The sequence below is a fragment of the Nansenia antarctica genome, assembly GCF_963989245.1.
Source record: "Nansenia antarctica genome assembly, chromosome: 11".
NCBI classification, from domain to species: Eukaryota; Metazoa; Chordata; class Actinopteri; order Argentiniformes; family Microstomatidae; genus Nansenia; species Nansenia antarctica.
The window spans coordinates 26,536,313-26,563,813 of record NC_137681.1 but is presented as its reverse complement, the minus strand read 5'-3'; the positions used below and the strand labels follow the sequence as shown (position 1 = coordinate 26,563,813).

Sequence of the window (27,501 nt, the reverse complement as noted above, 5' to 3'; positions counted from 1 at the left end):
CAAAAACCAGGATTCCCCTTGCCTCAAAGAGTCTACATGTCTAATATTTAGACATGTTCAGCTTTGTGGATATTCGGTTAGCGCTGTTGCTCAGCGCAACAGTGCTTTTGGTGAGAGGTCAAGGCGAGGACGATAGTAAGTATCCCTTTCACATTGATTTGAGGTTTATGGGACACAGACAGTGAGACACTTACTTCATGCGCGCAGGAACTGGATAGCGCGTAAAAAGGATGCTGCGCCTTTTTTTTGCAGTCGGGTTTGGGATGTGACAATGACAAATGATGCCTGGCTGGCTTCAAATAGTTGGCAAGAAACCCACATCGAAATGGTGTATAGCCTAATACGGTGTTTTCTGTAGGGGGCCAAATATCGATGTATTTGAAGGTGGATTTCATTATGTGTTCCACTTGACATGGCTGAGCGCACGGGCGTGCAGATGCATGTTCAGTGCGTCTCCAGCGTCCACGCGCAATTCTGTGTCCCCGGGCAAGGAAGGGAAATTCATGCAGCTGCAAAACCTGGATGCGCATACTGGAACATATTGGAACATACTGCATAATATATACAAACCTCTTGAAAACACTATACGACCGATGTTTAAGTCAATGCTTTAATTAAAAGTAGGCTAGAAACTTTTCTCTTATCACCAACTTGTTGTTCCTTCTCAAAGAGCGTCTCCTGGGGCCTCTCGTCAATATTCGTGGCATATAAAGGCTTACTGGGCTACAGTAAAGACTTGCCTCTGGACTGGAATAGATTGTTAAATATAAGAGATGAGAACATCTCATCTATCTCATCGTTTTTATTAGTAGATTATTGATACCGTTACAAAGGTATCCCCAGTTTGGCAGGATATTACAGCGTTTCCTTGTCTTGATTTAGAATTAGAAAAAAGAGGGACTACTAAAGAGAAAATAGTTTAACATCGACGTCGTGGAATTGTCTAGACATCAATTAATCACCGTGGCTATAGCGAGGGCTGTGTGCAGTGTCGGAGCGCCCCTCTGTGGTAGATACTGGTATTGCAATGGCATGAATTGAGGAGTGTTATGAAGGCCTATGTCGCGTTCCTGCCCCACCCTGTGTGTTTATGAAGGCCTACATACAGAATTCGGTTAATTTGTGAATGACAGATGATTAAAAATATATTTAGCCAATCAAGCCCTACTTCTTAGGACTAGTCGGCCTAATAGACCATCTAAGAAAAGTTCTTCAGCAGCTCCTGATGTCTGATGGTAAATCCCACATGAGATGGTTAAAATAGTTCTTCAATAGACAGGCCATGGGGAGCGGCTATAGTGGGAGGTATTTCTGATTTGTTTTTTTGTTTTTGTTTTTTGTACTTTTCCCAGTGGATATTACAGGTTAATTCAAAAGGTTTTAGGGCCTACCCAAGTACACCTATATACATATCGTCCTATCGCTCATTGTTCGGGTGATGTCATCAACTAGTTCATACTGTCATCATACTGCTTGCCCTAGATTCTTGTTTTAGCTCAATGCCCAAGTTAGTTTTGCATTGTTCTATTTCATTCCACTTACCTTTGGTCTCTATCGACTTTTCAGCTGGGTACGGCAGCTGTACGTTGGACGGCCAGAACTACAATGACAAGGATGTATGGAAACCCGAGCCCTGCCAGATCTGCGTCTGCGACAGTGGAACCGTTATGTGCGACGAAGTGATCTGCGAGGACACATCCGACTGCCCAGACCCAATTATCCCCGACGGAGAATGCTGCCCCATCTGCGCTGATGGTACTTGATCTCATCATCATACCTTGTGCATTTTGTAGCATTCTGGCGCCCCCCCCCCCCTGTCTCTAGTGCCACTAGCAGGCCGCAGGCGCCAATTAGGAAGAGGGGGGCAATAGAGAGAAGCAACCGGCGAGCGTTTGCGCAGCCCTGACTGGCTGTCTGTAAACCCTGACTGGCTGTCTGTAAACCCTGACTGGCTGTCTGTAAACCCTGACTGGCTGTCTGTAAACGGACACTTCAATTGAGGAAGAGCAGCAAAGCCTTGGATATTCTTTTCAATTCTTTTTTTTCCCTTCTTCTTCTTTTTAATTCCGTTAATGGATTTAACCTGCTCGATGCTGGAGATGTGTGAATATGCAAATGTTCAGGCCAATTTATCCTTGCTATAGGCCTAGGCCTATCTTCTATGTACCACTAGGCCTATAAGGCTCGTGCACTGGGTAACATATTGTAGACCCTTTCGGGTTTTGCGTCAACATGATAAACCGATTCATCATTTCCCATTCTTGAGAGTTGATTGTTTTTACCTAGAATTGGGTCTTACAACTGGAATTAGTGTTCATGTTTGATATGACTTTTAATCTCTCCCTCTCGTTGATTTTATAGGTCCCCAGGGACCAGAAGTCGAGGTATTTATATGAATTAATTGATTTTATATGAATTACATATATTAATTATATTATAGTCTACTTCTCTATTCTGAATAGGCATGTATGTCAGTGAGTAATCCATTCTCTGTATGAACTACTGCATTCATGTTCACACCGACTATGGATTACATTTTGACCTACACAGAACATACAGATGTATAGCCTGTTTGTCTGTCAGTACGATTCAAATGTTTTATTTGTAGAAGCTTTCAAGCTATCAAGTTAGACAAAGGTGTAATGCATGCTACATGTTATAGTACTAAAGTACCTGTAGGATCAGTAGACGACCATCATGTATAGTAACACCAGAAGAAGGACTTCCATACCTAATCTTCTCTCCTTGGCTCCTCTCTCCTGCAGGGACCCCGTGGTGACGATGGCCAGAAGGGAGATGATGTAGGTTCCCAGTTGTTGTTTTTTTTTCTCAAATGATGTTTAATGCAATTTAATCTTCTGGTTCTCTATGAGAACAACAAACAAGGCCTAGACCTACTGCTAGATGCATTCACTGACGTGACACTGGTTAAGAGACGTTTGGCTGTCAGTGTACTGTACTGAACCAGCTAGCGAGAGGCTAGTAATGATCTGCTTAGTGATCTCTATGACTTCTGTGTCAGTGGCAATACCAGGGGAGTGACACAGGGTGTTTTATGCATTCAAAAATATTGAATATTGATTTTCTTCCCTGGTCATGTCATAGAGAACTGTCTGTGCATCCTGGCCTGTTTAATAGACACAATAGTACAATAGCAGACACACGTTACACTGAAAAACATCCGCCTATTTGTCAGTTGAGTTTCTTTAGTCGAGTGCAGACATGGTCTGTCAACCTTCTTGTCAAAACAGGGGGTTGACACGTGTCAAATCAGTGGTGTCCGATAGCTGTAGCTGTCATTGATTGTTAGATTAAACAGACTGATTTGACATGGATAGGCTGTTTGTACCACACAAGAGCCACAGTCCACTTATTCCAGGTCACGATCAAGACGTAATCACGTTGATTGACCCAATGACCTTTGAATGACCTTTGAATGATCATTTCAAGGTCAAATAACAAACGGACCTTCATTTTGCGATGGATCGTTGGTTACTTGGCTTCAAAGGGTTCAACTACTTAACAGTCCAACCACTGCTCCACTACCACCGTTCACCATCAACAATTTTCTGAAATCTTGTGACAGAAAAAACAGCTGCTATTCATGTTTATGAGGCGCATCAAGAGAACGGGTCTATAGTGACTGAATGAATCGAATAGAAGTCTAGCCATCTATGAGTGGTGCTGAGTGTGTCTGTATGTATGTCTGTCTGTCTGTCTGTCCGTCTGACCAACTGTCTGTCTGTCTGTCCATCTCCATAGGGTCTTCCCGGTCTTCCCGGCAACGATGGTATCCCCGGCCAGCCCGGTATGCCCGGCCCCCCCGGCCCCCCAGGCTCCCCCGGCCTTGGCGGAGTAAGTGACTTCCTGTCCAGATCGGGTGTCCTCTCACTGTGTTGTCCACCTCCCAGACATCAGAGTCTCCTCCTGTGCTCTCAGCTATAAGTCTGTGTTCGCCCTCTGAGCTAAAGGCCTAGGGCGTTAGCTCAGTCTGCTGGTCACCCAGCCACCTCTGTAACACAGGGCTATTATGCCTGAGAGGAGAGATGGTGGGGGGGGGGTTGAGTCTGAGCCCTGAGTCCCCTCCATCCCTGCTGACTTCAGCACCATAGGAGAGGACAGCTCCCAGCCTCTCAGCTGGAAGGTCCCAGTTATGGAGTCAGGAGTCAGTCAGGAGTCAGTCAGGAGTCAAGAGTCAGAGTCAGATTCAGATCTTAGTTATTCATGATCAAATCACATCATCATGGCAAATTTACAAGTGACAGTTAGTGTGTCAGTTGAACATGTTGACTATCCCTCAAAGGCAACATTCACAGTCAAAGGAGTTCTGTTGTGAGGGTTTGATGTACTATGCTGTTGGATTACCCATGATAGACTTACAGTATATATTTCAATATGGTAGATCAATTTATTGTTGTTTTTTGGTCATCAACAGTAGCCTGTAATATACTATAATGGTTATAGTCCTCCATCGATGTTGTAGAATACATTGATCTAAAATACTGTCTGTCTAAAAAAACAGGATTGGTAGTTGATTAACGACATGTAGTAGTTGATTAATAACCTTTTCTCCTTCTCCTTCTCCTTCTTTCTCCTTCTCTCCCTCAGAACTTCTCTCCTCAGATGTCTCACGGTTATGATGATCATTCGAAATCCAGCGGTGGCCCAGCTGTGCCCGGCCCAATGGTACGTCTGTCCTCCTCCTCTCTCCCTTCTCCTTCCCTCTTCCTCCTCTCCGCTCCCTACGCGGTGTCTCAGTCCTTGTTTCAATAGTCTGTTGAAGCTGGGCAACATTTCCAGTTTGCTGAATTGGAAATCAAAATGGAAGAAGCCTGATGGTGAGGTCTGATGCTGCGTAGCTCCCTCCAGTGTTGACTGTGTGTACACAGAGCACTTGATGACAACGTTTCTGTTTAATATCGGCTGGAGAAATATACAGTAGATAGTCTCTCTGGTGTGGATGCATGACCAACCTGTAATGTCTAGGTGAACGCTTCTGCTCAAAGTTTAGTTGAGGTGATCAGATCTCATAAACAGGTCTTATGTGTACGCAGGGTTGAAAGCTACGAGCAGGTGTAGCTCTTCAAAGAAGCCCTGCGATGATAATAATAATAATAATAATAATAGGTTATGCTTGCTTGTGCTTATATGATGCTTGCTCAGATTATGACTATTATTACTATATCCCTCGGGGTGAAGATTGCTCACCCTGATCAATCAGCTATGGCTTTTTCCATTCCATCTTTCAGTGTTATGAAACAGTGTTATGAATGTCCTTGCAAACATTTCACACTGAGGTTCTGTTCGGTTCTGTCGCTCATCGGCTGTTTGTCTTTCTCCAACAGGGACCCATGGGTCCTCGCGGTCCCGCCGGTCCATCTGGCTCCTCAGTAAGTACCATTTGATCATTTGATCATCTTAGATCTCCAAGTTTAACTCCCTTTTAACTCACCTAGTGCCACAGGTGAATACAATCACAGAACCGACCATTAGACTGCCAAGGGTGACTTTATTCACCAAAAGTGAACATCAATAATGAAAAATGTTGTCAGCCAATCAAAGTGCTGTTGTTACGTAAATACCACATAAAACACTTGGCACTCTAGGTGGTGAGAGTTCTGGAATTGTTTGGCAGTTGGTCAGTTACTAGTGTGGCTCTTTAGGTCATGTAGATCTCTCCTGTTGGAAAACTGTCTGTTGGTGACGGGATATGTGATGTTCTGTATTTACCACCCTGGTCACATGGTCTAAATCTGTCCTCTTTTCGTCCAATAGGGTCCTCAGGGTTTCACAGGCCCCGCAGGCGAGCCCGGAGAGCCCGGTGCATCTGTGAGTATACCCCAAATGATACCACTTCCTGTTTTTATGTTACATCTTCTGACACACTGACACACATCTTCCCACATCGGTTCCTGTCCACGAACAGCCAAAACACTCACACACACACACACACATCACCCTGTCTTGTACAGTCTTACATTTAGTGATGGATGGATCATGGATAATGGATTTGCCTGTCAGTAGTTGGAAGGCTGATGCAGCGTACCCTGCCAGTGATGAAAGGAGAATGCATCTCCCATCCAGACATGTGTGATGTTTGGCAAAGATAATAACTCTCCAGTTCATGTTCTGTTCTACTATTTACTACTATCCATTGACCTTTGACCTTATCTCACACACACACACACACACACACACACAAAGACAGACACACACATACACACACACACACACACACACACACACACACACACACACAGAGACACGCATACACACACACAGACACACACACACACACACACACACACACACAGACACGCATACGCACACACACACACACACACACAGAAACACACACAGAAACACACACGCTCATTCCTGTTCATCTGTTTCTTCTCTTAGGGTCCCATGGGATCTCGCGGTCCCGGTGGCCCCCCTGGCAAGAACGGAGATGATGTGAGTCAGCTGTCTCCACCTCCTCAACTCTCCCTTTCATCTTGTTCCATTAGTCATACATCTACAGACCCCCCCCCCCCCCCCCCCCCTCCCCCCCAAAAAGAAAAATACACTTTCAAATGAACAACTCAACTCAGTCAGTTTGTAATGGTAGAGGATAATATAACTGTACAATACATTCCAACGCAATGAAGTCATTGTTTTTTTCTCGCACTGCCCTAACCCCCCCTTTTAAGTGGTCTATATGTGTAACTAAGTATTCTATAACGTATGTGTATGTAAGTATTCTATAACGTATGTGTATGTAAGTATTCTATAATGTAATCATTGTTTCTCATTGCAAGCGCTGCTTGTTTGAGGCGAGAGAATGAGGTCTCTTGTGCCCACTGTGGTTAACCTCTCCCATCTCTTCTCCACAGGGTGAGGCTGGCAAGTCTGGTCCCATCTCTTCTCCACAGGGTGAGGCTGGCAAGTCTGGTCGCCCCGGTGAGCGTGGAGCAGCTGGCCCCCAGGTGAGTGGTCCTCTCCCACCTCAGGGGTCACGGGTCAGGGGTCACGGGTCATCAGGTGACCCTGATTCTACCTGACCCCCCGGATCGAAATCCTCCACTTTAGGATTATCAGAGTGATTGAGTTTCTCATGAGAGCAGAGCTGGGTGAAACACACACGTTGATACTCAGATATATGTGATGTTGATGCTTGATTTGGCCTGGAGATTTGGGACTATTCCTGAATGGTTCCATAGCGCCAGGCAAACAAATTCAAGCACAACTGATTGTATTTCAAAGTATTGACACATGTTTTTGATCGGGTGTGGTTTCTACACTCTCACGCTGTGTATGGATGTTTCCACTTAATGCTGATATTGCTCCACAGAGCTTTTTATGCGAACCATTGTAATAGAAAACACATGGAGAAAACGTTCTGTTTATAACGTCCGGTCTCTGAAGACCAGTCTTTCATAAGATACACAGATAGATAGATAGATAGATAGATAGATAGATAGATAGATAGATACTTTATTGATCCCCGAGAGGAAATGAAGGCGTTACAGCAGCTCACAAACAACAACAACTAAATAAACTGACAATAAAATAATATAATAAAAGAATAATAATATAATAAAATAGTAATAATCTTCCTCTTCCTGTCCTACAGGGCGCCCGTGGATTCCCAGGAACCCCCGGCCTTCCCGGCATCAAGGGACACAGAGTAAGTATGGAGGGATGAAGGTGGATGGAAGGATGGAAGGATGAGATGAAGGCTTTAGAGAACAGAGGAACAAAAGAAAAGCATTGGACTGTCTTCAAGATGGCATTGACGTGACATATCCTTATGACATTGACATGACATATCCTTATGACACTGACATTGATATTGACATTATGACATGACATATCCTTATTACATTGACATGACACATCCTTATGACACTGACATTGACATTAAGACATGACATATCCTTATGACGCTGACATTGACCTATCCTGAGTCCACCTTGTTGTGATGTCCTGTGATGTTCTTCTCCTCAGGGATTCAGCGGTCTGGATGGAGCCAAGGGAGACTCTGGCCCAGCTGGTCCCAAGGTGAGAGGTCCATCTACTGATGTCAACACGGCCCCGTCAGGGAGCAATAAAGTTGCATTGAATTGAACCGAACCGTCCCCTGTGTGCATGACTCACCTGTTCCTCTCTCTCTCTCTCTCTCTCTCTCTGTGTGTGTGTGTGTGTGTGTCCTTAGGGAGAGGCAGGCGGTAGCGGTGAGAACGGAATTGCTGGTGCCATGGTGAGTCTTCCTCCTCGTCTCCGTGGCTCTCCGTGTGCGTCATGGTGTCAGGAGAGAACATGATGTGTTATGTGGTAGTGTGGTAGTGGGGCCACTGTGGCTCAGTTGGTATGCCACACCTGTCAGGTGGATGGATTATCTCGGCAAAGGAGAAGTGCTCACTAACACAGATTTAAACACATTTGTGAACACAATTTTGAGAGAAATAGGCCTTTTTGTGTACATAGAAAAAGTCTTAGATCTTTCAATTTCAACTTGTGAGAAATTGGAGCAAAATTGGAGTTGACATTTTTGTTCAGTGTGTATATATATATATATTAATAACACCTATATTAGCTGTATTAGCACCTATGTTAGCTATATTAGCACCTACATTAGCTCTATTGGCTGTATTAGCTGTATTGGCTGTATTAGCACCTATATTAGCTGCATGGTATGTGATGATTGCTAGACGGTTCCTCATCCCCTAACGTTGGTTCCTCTGCCCCCCCCAGGGTGCTCGTGGTCTCCCTGGTGAGAGAGGTCGCCCCGGCGCTCCCGGACCTTCTGTAAGTACACCAGAACCATACACTAACCCACTGCACTATGATCAGAACCATACACTAACCCACTGTGGATCAGAACCATACACTGACCCACTGTGGTTCAGAACCATACACTAACCCACTGCACTAGTGGGTCAGGACCATAGTCCATATTATCATCTGTTGTGATATTTAGAGCATATCGTGACATTGTTCTCTTACAGACCAAAAAAGTATGCGACGGTACTTTAAAACAACAGCAACAAAAAAGATATGTGCATACCTGTAACTACAGGGGCAGTGTTCCGCTGTTCCCAAACATAAGCACTAGGTCTAGCTGTGAAAACATGTTTCAGCATTGAGCGATATTAACCTATATTCTGGATATTGAAGTGATATCGTAAAATAATACGACGATTTTGATATCAGCTTGAACTACCTCTACTACTTATGCTACTACCTTCACTGTCTGGTGCTGTACTGGGATCAGTTCACTCAAAATCTGTAGTACCCCCCCCCGCCCCCCAGTACTGTCCCTTCAATGTTGACATTGTCCACCTTGAAGTGACCTTTGACCCGACTTCAGAGGGTCAACCCTAGACTGCACTATTCTCTATGACTGCTCTAGTTAATGCCTGTCATTACCAGAATATATATATATATATATATATACATTTACAGTATATATAAACATAATATGTTTAGTATGAATCTGTAAGTGTATGAAACTAGCGAAGCTTTCGTTGAACGTTCCCCTCTCTCTCTCTCTCCTGCAGGGTGCTCGCGGTAACGACGGTAACAATGGTGCTGCTGGACCCCCTGTAAGTACCGTTGTCATGGTGACTGTGTACTGTGTACCCAGCATGCACAGCAACCCAATATACGCCACTCCTCCTATCTCATTGTAACACCCTGCCTATGATAGGACGACCTGTATATTACATTATCGATCGTGATTTAAAGTTAGACAATTGTATACAATGTTTCATTTATTTGCTATATGTTCTAGATATCCACTTGATATCCGCTCCTTAGTGAATGCCCTCTGCCAGGCCTGTCTGACATGTGACCTGTGACTTGAACATGTGTTTTGTTTTCTCTTATAGGGACCCACCGGCCCCGCTGGACCCCCCGGATTCCCCGGTGGTGCTGGAGCCAAGGTCAGTCAGAACCCCACACCCCAAGCCCTCCTCCACCCCCTCCCTCCACACACCCCAAGCCCTCCTCCACCCCCTCCCTCCACACACCCCTGCCCTCCTCCACCCCCTCCATCCACACACCCCTGCCCCCCACCTGGGTCAAACACACATGTGAAACACTTGAAAGCATTTGAGGGTGCGCTTGATTTAGATTGATTTAGATCGATTTAGATTTAGTGTCTTTTTAGTTGCGCTTGATTTCGATGGATTTAGATTCAGGATCATTTTTGGGGGGACTAGCTCAAGTATGTGGAAGTGCTGCCCCCAGGTGCTGCCCCCCCCCCCCCCTGCTTCCACCTGCTCTGTTAGAACTATGTTAAGCTCCTCCAGGATCACTTAGAGGCTTTGGCCACCGGGTGGCGTATGAACGACACTGCGTATGCGCCCACCTCCCTCCTCTGCTGTCCCCTCGACGTGGGCCTGAAAACTGGCCAACTCTCCAGAGGAGAGAATGAAGAATAGGCCAGGGACTTTGGACTTGTATTCACCTCAGAGAGACAGACTATTCACTGAATTTACAACCGACAGTACTCATATGCACTTGAACACACACACACACACACACACACACACACACACACACACATGCACACACACACACCAACATAAACACTTCAGAGCCTCAGTTCCTAACCCCCCCCCCCCTCCATCCATCTCCTCCTCCTCCTTCCCTCCTTCCCTCTCTCCCAGGGTGCACCTGGTACCCCCGGACCCCCCCCCCCCCCACACACACACACACACACACACACACACTCATACTAATTCCTGTTCCTGTTCCTCCAGGGAGAGAGCGGCCCTCAGGGCGGCCGTGGTAACGAGGGACCCCAAGGATCTCGTGGTGAGCCCGGTAACCCCGGACCCGCTGGTGCTGCTGGAGCCGCTGTGAGTCACCTTGCTCAGGCTTATCTCCTCCCCTCATAGGCCCGCTTACCCCCACACACAGGCCCGCTTTCACAGACCACTTAAACCTAGGCTTAAGCCTAGTCCCAGAAAAACTGCCTCATAGCTGCCTCTCATTACTTAACCCCTGACCTGACTAATCTCTGACCTGAAAGCTCAATGACCCCTCTCTTTCTCCCCCCCCCGCTCTCCCCCTCTCTCTGTCTCCCCCTCTCTCACCCAACAGGGAAACCCCGGATCCGATGGTTCCGCTGGAAACAAGGGAGCAACCGTAAGTATGACAAACCCCCTTGTGGATCTGTCGATCCGATCGATCCGCTCATCCGTTGATTACGTCTGCGGTGATGACCGGTGCAGTCAGTAACAGTGGCGTCCCCTCCTCTCTCCTCTCTTCTGTAGGGTGCCTCTGGCATCGCTGGCGCCCCTGGCTTCCCCGGACCCCGTGGACCCGCTGGAGGTCTGGGTGCAGGTGGTGCCAACGGACCCAAGGGAAACAACGTGAGTAGCCACGGTTATTTCCTAGTCAAAGAGTAACGGAACATATTACAATTCCTCTAGATTAGATTCGATTAGATTCAACTTTATTGTCATGTGCCGTGATGAGTGTTGATCTGACTTTGATTCAGATTTTGTATTTGATTGCTTCTGTCTGTTTTGGATCTGATTTTGATTGCTTCTGTCTGTTTTCCCCCCTGACAGGGTGAGACTGGTGCCCCTGGTGCTAAGGGAGAGCCTGGTGCTAAAGGAGAGGGTGTAAGTATGCAACAACTACACACTACTCTATACCCTATACACACATACTACATACTATACTACTATATACCATATACAATACTGTATGAAAAAACAAAAAAACAGCTGGTCTGACCTGGTTCTGTCCCCCTCTCCTCTCTTCTCTCCATCCCCCTCTCCTCTCTTCTGTCCATCCCCAGGGTCCATCTGGTCCCCAGGGACCCGGCGGTCCCGGAGGCGAGGAGGGAAAGAGAGGAGCCCGCGGAGAGCCCGGTGGAGCTGGATCTCGTGGAGCCCCTGGCGAGCGTGTAAGTACCCCAAGCCTGTCTCTTCTGTGTGTACCCCCGTCTCCCCCGCCACCACCCCCCAACCACCACCACCCTCACACTCCTTATCAGACACCCTCAATCTCCCCCACACCTTTTTAGATCCCCTAACCCCCCTGCCCCCCCCCCCCCCCCCCCAACCCTTGAAGTTCCCCATTACTCTTACATCACCCTACTCTACACAGGCAGATCTCATCTTAAGATCACAATACTTTTTGTCATGTGATCAAATCACAAAAATCACCTACAGTTCTTATTCTGAATATGGAAAAAAAACATCAACCAATCAATCAGATTACCTGAATTCAACCTAGAATGAATTTATAGGATCTTTAAAAATCCCAAAATCCATCTATCTGTCTTCTGTATGATAAATTCCCATGGGACTCTGGGTTCGGTGTATGTCAGTCAGTAAAGCAAGCCCAGTGTTTAGGTATCCCATAATAATATGTTCTGTGTGCTGTAACATGTATGTGTATGTTTCCTCTGTTAGGGGTCCCCTGGCAACCGGGGTTTCCCTGGCTCTGATGGAGGTGCTGGCGGCAAGGTGAGTCGACAACAGAATCGCTTAACGTTTAACGGACGTCACACCTGGACAGAAAACATTCGGGGGAGCTTGAGCCCCGGATGCCCCCCCCCCCCCCCCCCCTTAACGACGCCCCTGCTAATTGAGTCATTCTAATGCCGTAGTTATACATACGTTATACATTATAAACCTGACTTGACTTGACTCCCCTCCTCCCCTCCTGTGATAGGGAGGTCCCGGTGAGCGCGGAGCCAACGGTGGCCTTGGACCCCAGGGAGCAACTGGTGAGGGTGGTCGCCCCGGCGAGCCTGGCATGCCCGGTTCCAAGGTGAGTGTTCACCCGTTCACCCGTTCACCCGTTCACCCCTCTCCTCTATGCTTCAGAATCAGAATCAGAATCAGAATCGCTTGTATTACATCAACGTACGGATACAAGGAGTCAAATTCTTGGGTACAGGTTCAGTTAGACATCAGCATTGCAGTGGAAATACAACATCAATAATAGAATAAGCAGGGTATAAACAATAATCAATAAGAATAAGCAGGATATAGACAACAATCAACAGTAGCTGGATAAACAGTAGCTGTATATACAATAGCGTCAGAGCGTCAATAACAGAACAGGTGATAGCAGCAGAAAGCGAATCAGCATATCGACGTTCTTAATGTAAACAACATTATGGAAAGTTCCGATTCAAGGATCAGGTTGTGCAAAGCTGTGCTACGGCACCTAGGTTTCTCTGCTTGAGCGATAGGTGCACCGACTATCCTCAGGGGAGGATCGTCTGGTGAGATCAGGAATACATGATGAATACACGGATGAATAAGATGCTGTAAGACGTGTTGATCAGGCGCCCAGAGAGTCTCTGGACATGCCCTGACAGTTGCGGTTCGGTTGTATACAGAAGCAGTGTAGCGTGTGAGAGGATTACATACTAGGGTTATGATGGCTAACAACCTACACCTGTTGCTGTGCAGACTTGTTATACGGTTAGCCTTGAGTGTTGTGTATTCATGTGTGAATTCAGGACAGACATCTGATTGTGTTCATCTGTCTCCCTACCCAGTATGAGTGTAGGAGCAGTAGTAGTAGCTAACCCTAACCCAGTATGAGTGTAGGAGCAGTAGTATGTAACTCATGTGTGCTGTTCTCTCTCTGCCCTAGGGAATGACTGGAAGCCCAGGAAGCCCTGGCCCCGATGGCAAAGCTGGCCCCGCTGTAAGTACTGATAGACGACATTACATACAGAACCGACATTCAGTTCTGTATGGAACGACGTTTTAACTTTTCAACAACATCAATTCCCTCGTTCCAACACAAAGAAAGGAGCCTACAATGTTTCCGTGATTCCGTAAGCGTCTCCTAAATCCCGGTCCTCTCTCTCTCTCTCTCTCTCTCTCTCTCTCTCTCTCTCTCTCTCTCTCTCTCAGGGTATCGCTGGACAAGATGGCCGCCCCGGAGCCGCAGGCCCCGCTGGATCCAGAGGTCAGCCCGGAGTCATGGGATTCCCCGGACCCAAGGGAGCCAATGTGAGTGCAGACGCAAACCTTCTCCTCCGTGTGACGTCACTGAAACGCTACGGACTCTAGTTAGGATCTAGGAGGATGTTTGTTCTTTTCACCCTACTTTTCTTTAGTCTGTAACGTCCACACACACACACACACACACACACACATACACACACACACACCCTCGTAAACAAGACTAATCACTAATGCTGGCCCATTGTTTATGTTTCACATGCCTTTATAGATATGCCTTTTTTGTATTTCACATACTGTAGAATGTCACATTAATGGTAGGAGTGTGTGTGTGTCCATACTGTAGAATGTCACATTAATGGTAGGAGTGTGTGTGTCCATACAGTTTGTGTTCTGACAAACTTCATCCTGTACTGGTCTCCTGACCGTAAACATGGCCGCTGTGTGTTTCCTGTAGGGTGATGGTGGCAAGCCCGGAGAGAGAGGTGTGAATGGAGCTGCTGGTGCCGTTGTAAGTACTTCATTCATTTCAAACCAGAACCAGAATCAGAATTATTTTATTTATAAGTATATGTGCACATACAGAACATTGACTTGGTGAGATTGGTGCTTAGGACATAAAAAACAACAATATAAGAAAAAATATAAGAAAAACATAAGAAAACATAAGAACAGTAACTTATTTAGACTGTGCGAGGCTAGACAAGAAGACATCTTGGTCTCCTCACAGCTTTGATAGACCGTTGGATCATCATTGCTCCCATATAGCTTCTACCAGGTAGACAGTATTCCACTAGAACCACCATTCACCAACTCATCAAGTCATTATTGATGATGTGGAACCTGTAAGGTGTACTACTGTATCCATGCAAATGTTTTGGTGTGTTTTCGAGACTTGCAACTGATCAAGTGGATCATTGATCCAGTCAGAAATTAAGCAGTGTTTCCTGTCAGGTTGCTGTGTGTATTGTTGTTGTGTGTTCTGACGGAGGCCATCTTGTTTCTATCTAGGGTGCCGCTGGCAAAGACGGTGATGTTGGAGCCCCCGGACCCGGTGGACCCGCTGTAAGTACTAACACACACACATCTGTCTAACACACACATCTGGGAACTATTGATTGACTATTGATCACTAAATGATTACAGTGAGTATAAAATATAATGAATATAAAAAGTGACTATACATGAGATGAGTGTCAATATGATATGTACAGTTAGGACATACAGTATGTACAGAGCAACGGTAATAGGTCTTGAGGTATGTGTTCATGTAAGATGTATAGAATGGATCACTGTATCAGCGTTTTCATATCATCATATGATATTGTGTAGGTGCCAGTGTGTAGGTAGGTGCCAGTGTGTGTGTAGGTGGAACAGGTTGTGTAACGGTAGTGTTGTGTCCCTCTTCTTCTTCTTCTTCTAGGGTGGAGCAGGAGAGAAGGGAGAGCAGGGACCTGGTGGTCCTCCTGGCTTCCAGGGACTTCCTGGTCCCCAGGGCAGCACTGGAGAGTCTGGCAAGCCTGGTGACCAGGTACGTTGTTCTTGATTGACTTCTTTTATTTGAAATGTGTTTTTTTAGGCCATTTCTGAGGCATTCAGAGGCATTCCATGAGTGCTGATCAGATTTCCAGAGCGAATTTACGAACGCAGCCATAATGATGTAGAGGTGACCCCTCTGTTGCTATCTGCTAATGTGTTCCTCTCCTCTCCTCTCCTCTCCTCTCCTCCGCTCAGGGTGGTCCCGGTGAGGCTGGAGCCCCCGGCCAATCTGGATCCAGAGTAAGTACAACCAAGCACACCTCCTCTGCATGTGAGACCCACAGGCTAGCATCTTAGCTATCCCCACCACCTCTGGATGTGAGACCCACAGACAGGCTAGCATCTTAGCTATCCCCACCTCCTCTGGATGTGAGACCCACAGACAGGCTATTATCTTAGCTATCCCCACCTCCTCTGGATGTGAGACCCACAGACAGGCTAGCATCTTAGCTATCCCCACCTCCTCTGCATGTGAGACCCACAGACAGGCTAGCATCTTAGCTATCCCCACCTCCTCTGGATGTGAGACCCACAGACAGGCTAGCATCTTAGCTATCCCCACCTCCTCTGGATGTGAGACCCACAGACAGGCTAGCATCTTAGCTATCCCCACCTCCTCTGGATGTGAGACCCACAGACAGGCTAGCATCTTAGCTATCCCCACCTCCTCTGGATGTGAGACCCACAGACAGGCTAGCATCTTAGCTATCCCCACCTCCTCTGGATGTGAGACCCACAGACAGGCTAGCATCTTAGCCATCCATTTGAGATCACTTAAATCACTTTTGTTAAGACTAGTTGTAACTAGCTCCAGGACTCCATTCACTCCAGAGCTGATGGTTAATCGCTGTGCTCTCCCCTTCTCTCTCCCCCCTTCCCTCTCTCCCCTCTCTCCTCTCCTCCCCCAGGGTGACAGAGGTTTCCCCGGTGAGCGTGGAGCTACTGGACCCGGTGGCCCCGTTGGAGGTCGCGGTTCTGCTGGCTCTGGTGGTAGCGATGGTGCTAAGGTAAGATGGACAGAACCACATGGATGTTGAACATGGATGTTGATGTGATTTGTTTGGCCCCACATGGCCAAATGCACGTGAAATTAATCTCCTCTCTCCCTTCTACACTCTCCCCTGTCCTCTCCTCTGTCTCATCCCCTCTCTCCTCTCTCCCCTCTCCTCCTCTCCTCTCCTCTCTCCTCTCTCCCCTCTCTCCTCCTCTCTCCCCTCTCTCTCCTCTCTCCCCTCTCTCCTCCTCTCTCCTCACCCCTCTCTCCTCTCCTCTCCCCTCTCTCCTCTCTCTCTCTCCAGGGTGAGGCTGGAGCCGCTGGTGCCCCCGGTGGTCTGGGAGCCCCTGGTCTGCAGGGTATGCCCGGTGAGCGTGGAGCCGGTGGTCTGCCTGGTCTGAAGGGAGAGAGAGTGAGTGTCTGACTTCATCATCATACACAACATCATCTACAATCAATCAATACATCAATCCATCAAGCAGGGGGGGTATTCCATCAATGTCGCTAAAGGAAAATCCAGGCAGATTTTTTATAACTCTCAGTTATCCAAATAAGGCCTGGACTTTTTGGAGAAATCTTGCGATACTTCTCAGAATAAGCCTGGATTTTCCCTTTAGCGACGTTGATGGAATACCTCCCTGGGGTGGTTGACTTTGACGTCTGTCAAACTGTATCACTGAGTTAAAAAAAAAGAAACCAAATGGATTTAGCACAGTAGTAAACTGTGTCACTGTGGTCAGCAACACCCTCCGTTTGAGTTGAGAGCAGAAGGAAAATAGAAACAAATACATAAAAAGCCATTTTCATAAACCATGAAATCATGGTTGATATAGGATGGAAGACACACCCATTCCTTTATCAGACCAGTTGTTTTTTTCGGTGGTCAAGTCTGGTGGTTGTGGACGTAACTGATGTGGTCCTCTCTCTCTCTCTCTCTCTCTCTCTCTCTCTCTCTCTCTCTCTCTCTCTCTCTCTCTCTCTCTCTCTCTCTCTCTCTCTCTGTCTCTCTCTCTCCAGGGTGATGGTGGTCCCAAGGGTGCCGAGGGAGGCCCAGGCAAGGATGGCAACCGTGGAATGACTGGTGCTCTTGGAGCCTCCGGACCCTCTGGTGCTTCTGGTGAGAAGGTAAGAAGGACAAAACCCTTTGGGATGAATCACAGTATGAAGTCATGTAGGTACATATTAAACAGTATTACTTTGAATGAAAATATTATCATATAATATTGTAAATTATATCATGTACGGACAGGCCTGTATTGTGTAGTTCAAACCTGCTATCGTCATTATATATAGGAATAAGAAATGCATTGGTATTGGTATGGATATGAAAGTGGTTCACTAACTTCCCCTCTCTTCCTCCTCCTCCTCCTCTCCTCTCTTCCTCCTCCTCCTCCCCACCTCTCCTCCTCCTCCTCTCCTCCTCCTCCTCCTCCTCTCCTCTCTTCCTCCTCCTCCTCTCCTCTCCCCCTCCTCCTCTCCTCCTCCTCCTCCTCTCCTCTCCTCTCTTCCTCCTCCTCCTCTCCTCTCCTCCTCCTCCTCCTCTCCTCTCTTCCTCCTCCTCCTCCTCTCCTCTCTTCCTCCTCCTCTCCTCTCTTCCTCCTCTCTTCCTCCTCCTCCTCTCCTCTCTTCCTCCTCCTCCTCTCCTCTCTTCCTCCTCCTCTCCTCTCTTCCTCCTCCTCCTCTCCTCTCTTCCTCCTCCTCCTCCTGTCCTCTCTTCCTCCTCCTCTCTTCCTCCTCCTCCTCTCCTCTCTTCCTCCTCCTCCTCCTCCTCCTCTCTTCCTCCTCCTCTCCTCTCTTCCTCCTCTTCCTCTCCTCTCTTCCTCCTCCTCTCCTCTCTTCCTCCTCCTCTCTTCCTCCTCCTCTCCTCTCCTCCTCCAGGGTGAGGGTGGACCCTCCGGCCCATCTGGACCCACTGGCGGACGTGGTTCCCCTGTGAGTAACGTCTGATCACATGATACACACAATTGATCACATGATACATACACACCATTGATCACATGATACACACAATTGATCACATGATACACACAATTGATCACACCTATGTGCTTGTGGTGATGCTTTCGTAATAAGTTGTTAAGTAGAAACTAGTTCATAACTCTTAACACTAGAGGATTGTGGGTGTTGCCAACTGGCCGACCTCTGACCTCCTCTGTCTTGTCCCGTGACCCCCCCAGGGCGAGCGTGGAGAGCATGGAGCCCCCGGAGCCGCTGGCTTCGCCGGACCCCCTGTAAGTATGACCCCCCCCCGTATAAAACACTTCCACTATAAGAGTTTAACCTTTTTACTCTATTAACTTTCAGATTAATATTGTGATCATATGCAAAGCTTTGTTAAATGTTGAATAGTGTATATACACATACTATAGTGTATATACACACATATATACACACACACATATACATATATATATATATATATATATATTATATACACATTTAGCTACATCTAACTAAACTCCTATAACTCATCTCTTATTCAGTCATGTGACATACTGTATTATCAAGTCCCACATTCCAATCCCATATCCAATCCTGACCACTGCTCTCCTCTCTTCCTCTTCCTCCTCCTCCTCCTCCTCCTCCTCTTCCTCCTCCTCCTCCTAATCCTCCACCTCCTCCTCCTCCTCCTCCTCTTCCTCTCCCCCACCCCAGGGTGCTGATGGTCAGCCTGGAGCTAAGGGAGAGGGTGGAGACTCCGGACCCAAGGGAGAGGCTGGTGGCCCAGGAGCTTCTGGAGTCGCTGGTGCCCCCGGACCTCAGGTACCACGTCTAGGACCCGTCTAGGGTCGAACCCTAACCCTAGGACCCGTCTAGGAGTCATCTCTCAGCCCCCCCCCCGCCACCGGCCAGATAATCTGTCACATCCCAGGATAAACCCTGATGAGAAGAGATAGATTCTGTCTCTCTATATGTGACACAGGGGGGTCGTGTTTGGCCTATAGTCGTATAGTTGTAATATCTTTATCTTTACACTATAGAGCACATCACCTAAAAAACCCTATACGGTTTTTGCGTACAGTATTCACCGTCGAATAAAGTGTAGGATTAGATTAGATTAGATTAAACGTTATTGTCATCGCAGAGCACAAGGACTATACAACGAAATGCAGTTTACCATCCAACCAAAAGTACAATTAGTGATATAAGGCCATGATATAAATAGAACCAGAATGATAGTGATATGCAATATACAGTATGTGCAGAGGTAGTATTGTAAACATCAGTATAGTTTAGAGGTATATACAGTTATGGGTTATATACAGTTATATGTGACACAGGAGTCATGTTTGGTTTGTAGTAGTATAGTGTAATATCTTTCTCTTTACAACCTTAGAGCACATCACCTAAAAACCCTACGACTGTACGAAAGTGAGTGAAATAGTCTTCCCACCGTGGAGAAAGTGTAGGATGAAATTGAGTGAGGTGTGTGTTGTGCTGTGTGTGTTTCTGGTGAGGTGTGTGTTGTGCTGTGTGTGTTTCTGGTGAGGTGTGTGTTGTGCTGTGTGTGTTTCTGGTGAGGTGTGTGTTGTGCTGTGTGTGTTTCTGCTCTTCTGACTGTGTCTGCGTCCTCACAGGGCCCTGCTGGTAACTCTGGAGCTAAGGGAGCCCGCGGTGGTGCTGGACCCCCTGTAAGTACACCTCCTCCTCCTCCTACCAGCATCAGCTTCCAACTCAACGAACAGACCCCCAAACCCATTACAAACATGCAGAACCTTTTTTTTTAATCAATGTTTTTTTTATTGTATTTTCCATAATATATCACAGGTCCAAACAGGACCAACAAAGAACATACACATACATACAAAAGTCATAACACATAAAAGTAAATAACACAAACCGAAATTGTATTACAAAGAAGTGATACTACATTATAAACATGCATAACTTTTATAGAGTGAATTATGCATTATATAGTGAATTTACATATAATAGTAATAAGAACTTTTATTTGTAACACTTTTCCTGCAAACGTTGCAGCATAGGAATATGTTCTTGTTTTTGTTGTTTCAATTCAATTCAAACAACTTTATTAGTCCCACTTGGTTGTTGTTGTTGTTGCTGTTGTTGTTGTAGTTGTTGTTGTTGTGTTAAGGGTGTGGTCCTGGGTGGTGGATGAGGCCTAGTAGAGAGTGACCTGTGTGTCTGTCTGTGTTCTGCAGGGTGCTACTGGTTTCCCTGGTGCTGCTGGTAGAGTTGGACCCCCCGGCCCCTCTGTAAGTCACACACACAAACACACACACATTTTAAATGCTTTATTTATGTCCACATACATGTACAATATCTAAAGGACATAAATACTATCAGTGCATTTTGACATTATGAAAACAGTCAGTTACAGTAGTGCTGAGCCAACAACTAACCCTCTCTTCTCTCTCCTCTCTCCTCTCTCTCCTCTCTCCTCTCTCTCCTCTCCTCTCCTCTCTCCGCTCTCTCCTCTCTCCTCTCCTCTCTCCTCTCTCCTCTCTCTCCTCTCTCCTCTCTCCTCTCTCCTCTCTCCTCTCTCCTCTCTCCTTTCTCCTCTCTCTCCTCTCAGGGTATCGGCGGACCCCCAGGCGTACCCGGCCCCGCCGGTAAGGAGGGCCAGAGAGGCGGTCGTGGAGAGACTGGTGTTGCCGGTCGCCCCGGTGAGTCTGGAGCTGCTGGACCCGCTGGACCTGCTGGAGAGAAGGGTTCCCATGGAAACGATGGCCCCGCTGTGAGTAAACCCTACCCCTACCCCCAGCACCCTCTCAGCACCGTTCCTCTCCTCTCCTCCCTTCCTCTCCCCTCCCCCCTTCCTCTCCTCTCCTCCCCTCCCTTCCTCAGTACAAGAAAATTCGAATTTTTGGAAAATTAAGATTCCCCCCTATAATGTGATGTAATGCCAGGTGCTCATATGCTCATAAGGAACTGTGTCTGTCTGTCTCTCCAGGGAGCTGCTGGTATCCCAGGCCCTGGTGGCATCATCGGCGCCCGCGGTAACGTCGGTCTGCCTGGACAGCGTGGAGAGCGCGGTTTCGGTGGTCTCCCCGGACCCGGAGTGAGTGGTCTCCCCCCTTCACACACACACACACACACACACACACACACACACACATCCCTTAAAACACAACTGTGCTCCGTACACACGGACACACTAGTCGTCCCCCCGTCCCCCCCCAATCAAAGGCTCCGAACAGTTTGAAGAAGAAGCGAATGAATTCAAATGTTTGATACACTATTGATGTGTACCACCATTATATACAATATGACACATGTACAAAAGCTTATGAATACAACGAGCGAATACAGTGATACTCCATACACGCCGTGTCTAGTTTATGTGCGGTACGATCACCTGTTGTTACACAGAACAACACACCCACTGACGCTTGTCAACATGGCGGTTCTCGGTACAGTAGAAGAAGGATCTGGAACCTTCTCATGGCTGCCTTATCTCCAGCCTCAAACGATGAGTGACCTTAGATGAGTGACCTCCGATGATTGACCTGTGACCCCCCCCCCCTTCTTCTCCTCCGTCAGGGTGAGCCCGGTAAGCAGGGACCCGGTGGTCCTCTGGGAGAGCGTGGACCCCCCGGCCCCATGGGACCCCCCGGTCTGTCTGGTGCCCCCGGTGAGGCTGGTCGCGAGGTAAGAGCATTAGCGTTAGCATTAGCGCTGTTTGGTTTACATTCGAATAATATATACTAGAACTCCCACCGTTCACTCAGTACGTAGTGACGTAGGATGATGACTGACCTCTGACCTCTTTGTCTGCCTACAGGGATCTCAGGGTAACGATGGTACTTCTGGTCGCGATGGACCCGGAGGCCCCAAGGTAAGAAGACTCCCGATGCTAACAAACCTAGCCACCGCAGAGCAGCCCTCCATATATCGCCGTTGTTATTTGTTGTTATAGTGTTGTTATTGTAGTACGCAGTCAGCATTATCTAGTCTCATCATATATTGTGACATACCCTCACATGTTGTCCTCCTTTGTGTGTGTGTGTGTGTGTGTGTGTGTGTGTGTGTGTGTGTGTAGGGAGACCGTGGTGAGCCTGGTAATGCTGGTTCTCCTGGTGCCCCTGGTATTCCCGGTGCTCCCGGTTTCGTCGGACCCTCTGGAAAGTCTGGTGACCGCGGAGAGTCTGTAAGTGACCTCTAACCTTTAACCTTGTCCAGGCCACTGGGACTGACCTCAGCACTGCACAGGCAGTTGTTGTTGTTGTTGTTGTTGTAGTTGTAGTATAGTCATAGTAACTCTGATGTGCTTTTTGTTTTGTGGTACTTTGGTTTACACTTGAATTGCTTTAGGTCATATTTTAAGGTATTGCAAGATTATGCACCTGACTAAACTAACCATGTCTCTCTCTCTCTCCCTCTCTCTCTCCCTCTCTCTCTCCCTCTCTCTCTCTCTCTCTCTCTCTCAGGGTATCGCTGGTCCTTCTGGTCCTTCCGGCCCCGGTGGTGCCCGTGGTGGTGCTGTACGTACAACTGTTATTCTCTCTCTTCATCGTTATTCTCTCCATCCCTAAACCTCTAGTGGGGTTCAAACAGTAACACAATTTTGGTGACCTCCTGGTGACCTCTTTGGTGACCTCTTTGGTGACCTCTTTGGTGACCTCTTTGGTGACCTTTCCTGTGGCCTGTTGTGTTTGCAGGGAGCCGCTGGTGGTCGTGGAGACAAGGGAGAGGCTGGAGAGGCTGGAGATAGAGGACACAAGGGACACAGAGGATTCACTGGCATGTCTGGACTCCCCGGAACTCACGTAAGAACAACCCACACCAGAACAACAACAACCACTCATATATACAGTATATATATATATATATATTCATGTCTGAATCATATCATATATGTTATGTATGATTACCGTTAAAAACTCTGATACACACAATTAATCACATGATACACACAATTAATTACATTATACACACACAATTGATCACATGATACACAATTGATCACATGATGCACACAATTGATCACATGATACACCGTTAAAATTAGACTGTTCAAAACTGTGGTCGAATCTAGTCGAAGGCTCAGCTCTGTTACAGCTCAATGCACACGACATACGGTAGTGTTAGTTTTCTACAGGCACTTTTGTGAACAGCTCATTAGCTTGAAAGGACACAGTTCCACTCAGTCATGCTAAATATAGATCTTATGTTTGACTTATTTCCTGTTTCCTGTGTCTAGGGTTCCTCTGGAGAGCAAGGACCCGCTGGTGCTTCCGGACCCGCTGGACCCAGAGTGAGTTCTGAGTTCTGACTGTTCCTGCACCTAAATGACTGTCCCTGCACCTAAATGACTGTTCCCGGACCTAAATGACTGTTCCTGCACCTAAATGACTGTTCCTGCACCTAAATGACTGTTCCTGCACCTAAATGACTGTTCCTGCACCTAAATCACTGTTCCTGCACCTAAATGACTGTCCCTGCACCTAAATGACTGTTCCTGCACCTAAATGACTGTCCCTGCACCTAAATGACTGTTCCTGCACCTAAATGACTGTTCCTGCACCTAAATGACTGTTCCTGCACCTAAATGACTGTTCCTGCACCTAAATGACTGCTCCTGATCCTAAATGACTGTTCCTGCACCTAAAGCACTGTTCCTGCATCTAAATGACTGTCCCTGCACCTAAAGCACTGTTACTGCACCTAAATGACTGTTACTGGACCTAAATGACTGTTCCTGCACCTAAATGACTGTTACTGGACCTAAATCACTGTTCCTGGACCTAAATGACTGTTACTGGACCTAAGTTAGTGTTTTTAATGCTCCTCTCCTACAGGGACCATCTGGTAACTCTGGAGCCACTGGTAAGGACGGTATGAACGGTCTGCCCGGACCCGTCGGACCCCCCGGCCCCCGTGGTCGCAACGGAGAGATGGGACCCGCTGTAAGTCTCTCTCTGACCTCCACTCCCTGATCCTCAGCACACACACACACACACACACAAATATGCACACACACACACACACACACACACACACACACACACAGATGCACTGTACACACACTTCAGAGCCTCAGTTCCTAACCCCCCCCCCTCCATCCATCTCCTCCTCCTCCTTCCCTCCTTCCCTCTCTCCCAGGGTGCACCTGGTACCCCCGGACCCCCCGGCCCTCCCGGTTCCCCCGGCAGCGGATTCGACATGTTCGTCAGCCAGCCCCTGCAGGAGAAGGCCCCCGATCCCTTCCGCAGCTACCGCGCCGACGACGCCAACGTGATGCGCGATCGCGACATGGAGGTGGACGTCACCCTCAAGAGCCTGAGCCAGAAGATCGAGAACCTGCGCAGCCCCGAGGGAACCCAGAAGAACCCCGCCCGCATGTGCCGCGACCTGAGAATGTGCCACCCCGAGTGGAAGAGCGGTGAGTGTACCCCCCCCCCCACCTACCTACCTACCTGGGGGTTCCACCCTGGGTCTCCTGCACAGAGCACACTCCACCCACAACGCTGTTAGCCCATTAAGCAGAAAAGCCCAGGTTTAAGGCAGCTAGCTAACCCAGAATATTCCCAGAATAATAATCCCAGAAAATATTCCTTAATTTCCCCTCAGGGATCAATCAAATATCTATCTATCTATCTAACGCATGTCCTCAGGCAAGAGAGAGAGAAAGAGAGAGACAGTAGGAGATTGTTAGTCATCATCCCCTGCTGTCCTGCTGTGTCTCATCCCCTGCTCTGCCCCCCCCCCCACAGGCTCCTACTACGTGGACCCCAACCAGGGCTCTCCCCTGGACGCCGTCAAGGTCTTCTGCAACATGGAGACAGGCGAGACCTGCGTGTCCCCCTCCGAGACCAACGTCCCCATGAAGAACTGGTACACCAGGAAGAACATCAGAGAGAAGAAGCACGTCTGGTTCGGAGAGTCCATGACCGGTGGATTCCAGGTGAGACTCGTAGAGACTCGTAAGAGGCAGCTAATCCGGAATATTCCCAGAATAAGAATCCCAGAAAAAGATCACATTTTTTAAAAAAAAGATCACATTTTCAGTTCCACCTCTGTTGCCTTTGACTGCACTGACAACCTCCCCCCTCCTCCCTCCCCACTCCCCCCCCCCACAGTTCCAGTATGGCACCGATGGAGCTGACGCCGATGACGTCAACATCCAGATGACCTTCATGCGCCTGATGTCCAACGAGGCGTCCCAGAACGTCACCTACCACTGCAAGAACAGCATCGCCTACATGGACCAGGCCTCTGGTAACCTGAAGAAGGCCGTGCTCCTCCAGGGATCCAACGACATCGAGATCAGAGCCGAGGGCAACAGCCGCTTCACATACACCGTCACCGAGGACGGCTGCACGGTGAGGAGACCCTCTCTCCCTATCCCCCTTTGCTCTATCTTTCTCTTTCTCCTACTCTTCTCTCTCTCTCTCTCTCTCTCCCTTTTCTCTATCTTTCTGTACTGTCTATTTTTCTTATTCTCTCTCTCTCAATGAGCCCTCTTCCTTTTGTCTATCTTTCTCTTTCTCCTACTCTTATCTCTCTCCCGTGCTGTAATCTCTCTTATTCTCTCTCTTTCTCTCTCCTACTTTCTCTCTCTCTCTCTTCTACTTTCTCTTTCTCTCTCTCTCTCTCTCTCTCTCTCTCTCTCTCTCTCTCTCTCTCTCTCTCTCTCTCTCTCTCTCTTTCTCTCTCTCTTTTTCTCACATTGGTTGTTACTGTATCAATCACCAGTCACCCTAGAATTGTTTTCTAACCTCTCTCTCTCTCTACAGTCACACACTGGCACATGGGGCAAGACAGTCTTCGATTACAAAACATCTAAAACCTCCCGCCTGCCAATCATTGACATCGCTCCTATGGACGTTGGTGCACCTGATCAGGAATTCGGCGTGGAAGTTGGTCCCGTCTGCTTCTTGTAAAAAAACAGAAATCTGGACATGAATTTGTTTTTTTTCTAGCAGTCATCTCTCAATCTTTTGCAAACCTGTGCATTCAAAACTCATTCGGCGGCCATCGATCCACATGCTTAAAACTACACTCCTGAAGATGGTGTTTGCGTGTTTTTCGATTCGGAGAAACATGTTTTTCTGGGACTGCTACTTCAACCAAAACCTACAACCTAAGGACACTTAAAAAAGAATCTTTTGTTTCCACTGGCAACAAGAAAATAATATATACTTTTTAAGTGTAAAATCCCCCCCCCTGGAGTTTGAAAAAAGAGAAAGAAAAGAACACACTATGAAACACAGGTGACTTTTGACCACTGCGGAAGGACAATGAAAGCAAAAATGCTATGTACCATTTTCTGGTGTTAAATAAATCTTACAAATGACGGTGAAGTGTCTTCTTGTTCTAAATTCATGCGGGAAAAAAAACACCTGAAAGTTGCTCACCTTCATTTTGATACCTTAATGGCTACCTCAGTATAGTATAGAAGTCCATGTCACCCTCACATTTTTCACAACGCAAGGGTGTATTTTACACTACAAGAGTGTCTTTGAAATGAAACAAGGTGCTATTGTCAACTCTTGAGGTCCAGCTTGTGGTGTTTAATACTGATAGAGAAGTCTTTTTTTTCCCTGTCATTAGTTATTACCACTAATGCATAATACCGGATCTTTGGTGCTAAACTAAACCAACGTATGTCTTGTTGTCAATGCAGTGCAATTGATTTCTTTACTAAAGTGTTGGTTCGATAACTGAGTTCCTCTGAAAGGTGTGATGACTGTGGATACAATACATGCAATCATGTCTGGTGTAGATTAAGCAAGTGGATTTGTGTTCCTATTTGTCATTTCATTTTTCCTGCCCTCCTTCCATCCTGTTGTTCACTGTTGTTTTTACCCTCATGTCTGTTCTGCCCCTGTGGATGTCCTCCCCCCCCCTTCACTAAACAGCACATCCCCCCTCTGACCCTGTTGTTTTTGTTTTGTTTGTGTACATTCCTTTTTTAGTGAAGGGTTTCTAAAAAAAGAAAAGAGTAAAAAATTGAAATCGATGCAGACACACTTTCATGGTTTTAAACGAGAGAATCTGTACTTATTGTGTACATGTATAATAAATCAAGATGTTTTTAATTATTTTGGATGCTGAAATAAAGCATGTAAA

General features: G+C 47.2%; 1 protein-coding gene across 1 annotated transcript; it reads left to right on the top strand.

Moving 5' to 3' along the window:
- Positions 1-27,501, top strand: col1a1b (collagen, type I, alpha 1b). Its single transcript, XM_080541732.1, has 50 exons — positions 1-135; positions 1,567-1,755; positions 2,362-2,384; positions 2,766-2,801; positions 3,763-3,855; positions 4,609-4,686; positions 5,346-5,390; positions 5,776-5,829; positions 6,403-6,456; positions 6,915-6,968; positions 7,616-7,669; positions 7,990-8,043; positions 8,198-8,242; positions 8,737-8,790; positions 9,543-9,587; positions 9,873-9,926; positions 10,749-10,847; positions 11,092-11,136; positions 11,265-11,363; positions 11,565-11,618; positions 11,798-11,905; positions 12,417-12,470; positions 12,679-12,777; positions 13,615-13,668; positions 13,881-13,979; positions 14,389-14,442; positions 14,943-14,996; positions 15,355-15,462; positions 15,666-15,710; positions 16,379-16,477; positions 16,769-16,876; positions 17,482-17,589; positions 18,343-18,396; positions 18,642-18,695; positions 19,120-19,227; positions 20,043-20,096; positions 20,628-20,681; positions 21,002-21,163; positions 21,380-21,487; positions 21,970-22,077; positions 22,211-22,264; positions 22,469-22,576; positions 22,857-22,910; positions 23,088-23,195; positions 23,630-23,683; positions 24,228-24,335; positions 24,532-24,811; positions 25,143-25,333; positions 25,509-25,751; positions 26,166-27,501. The coding sequence occupies exons 1-50, from the start codon at positions 54-56 to the stop codon at positions 26,310-26,312; spliced, it is 4,350 nt and encodes a 1,449-aa protein (XP_080397858.1). The 5' UTR covers positions 1-53; the 3' UTR covers positions 26,313-27,501.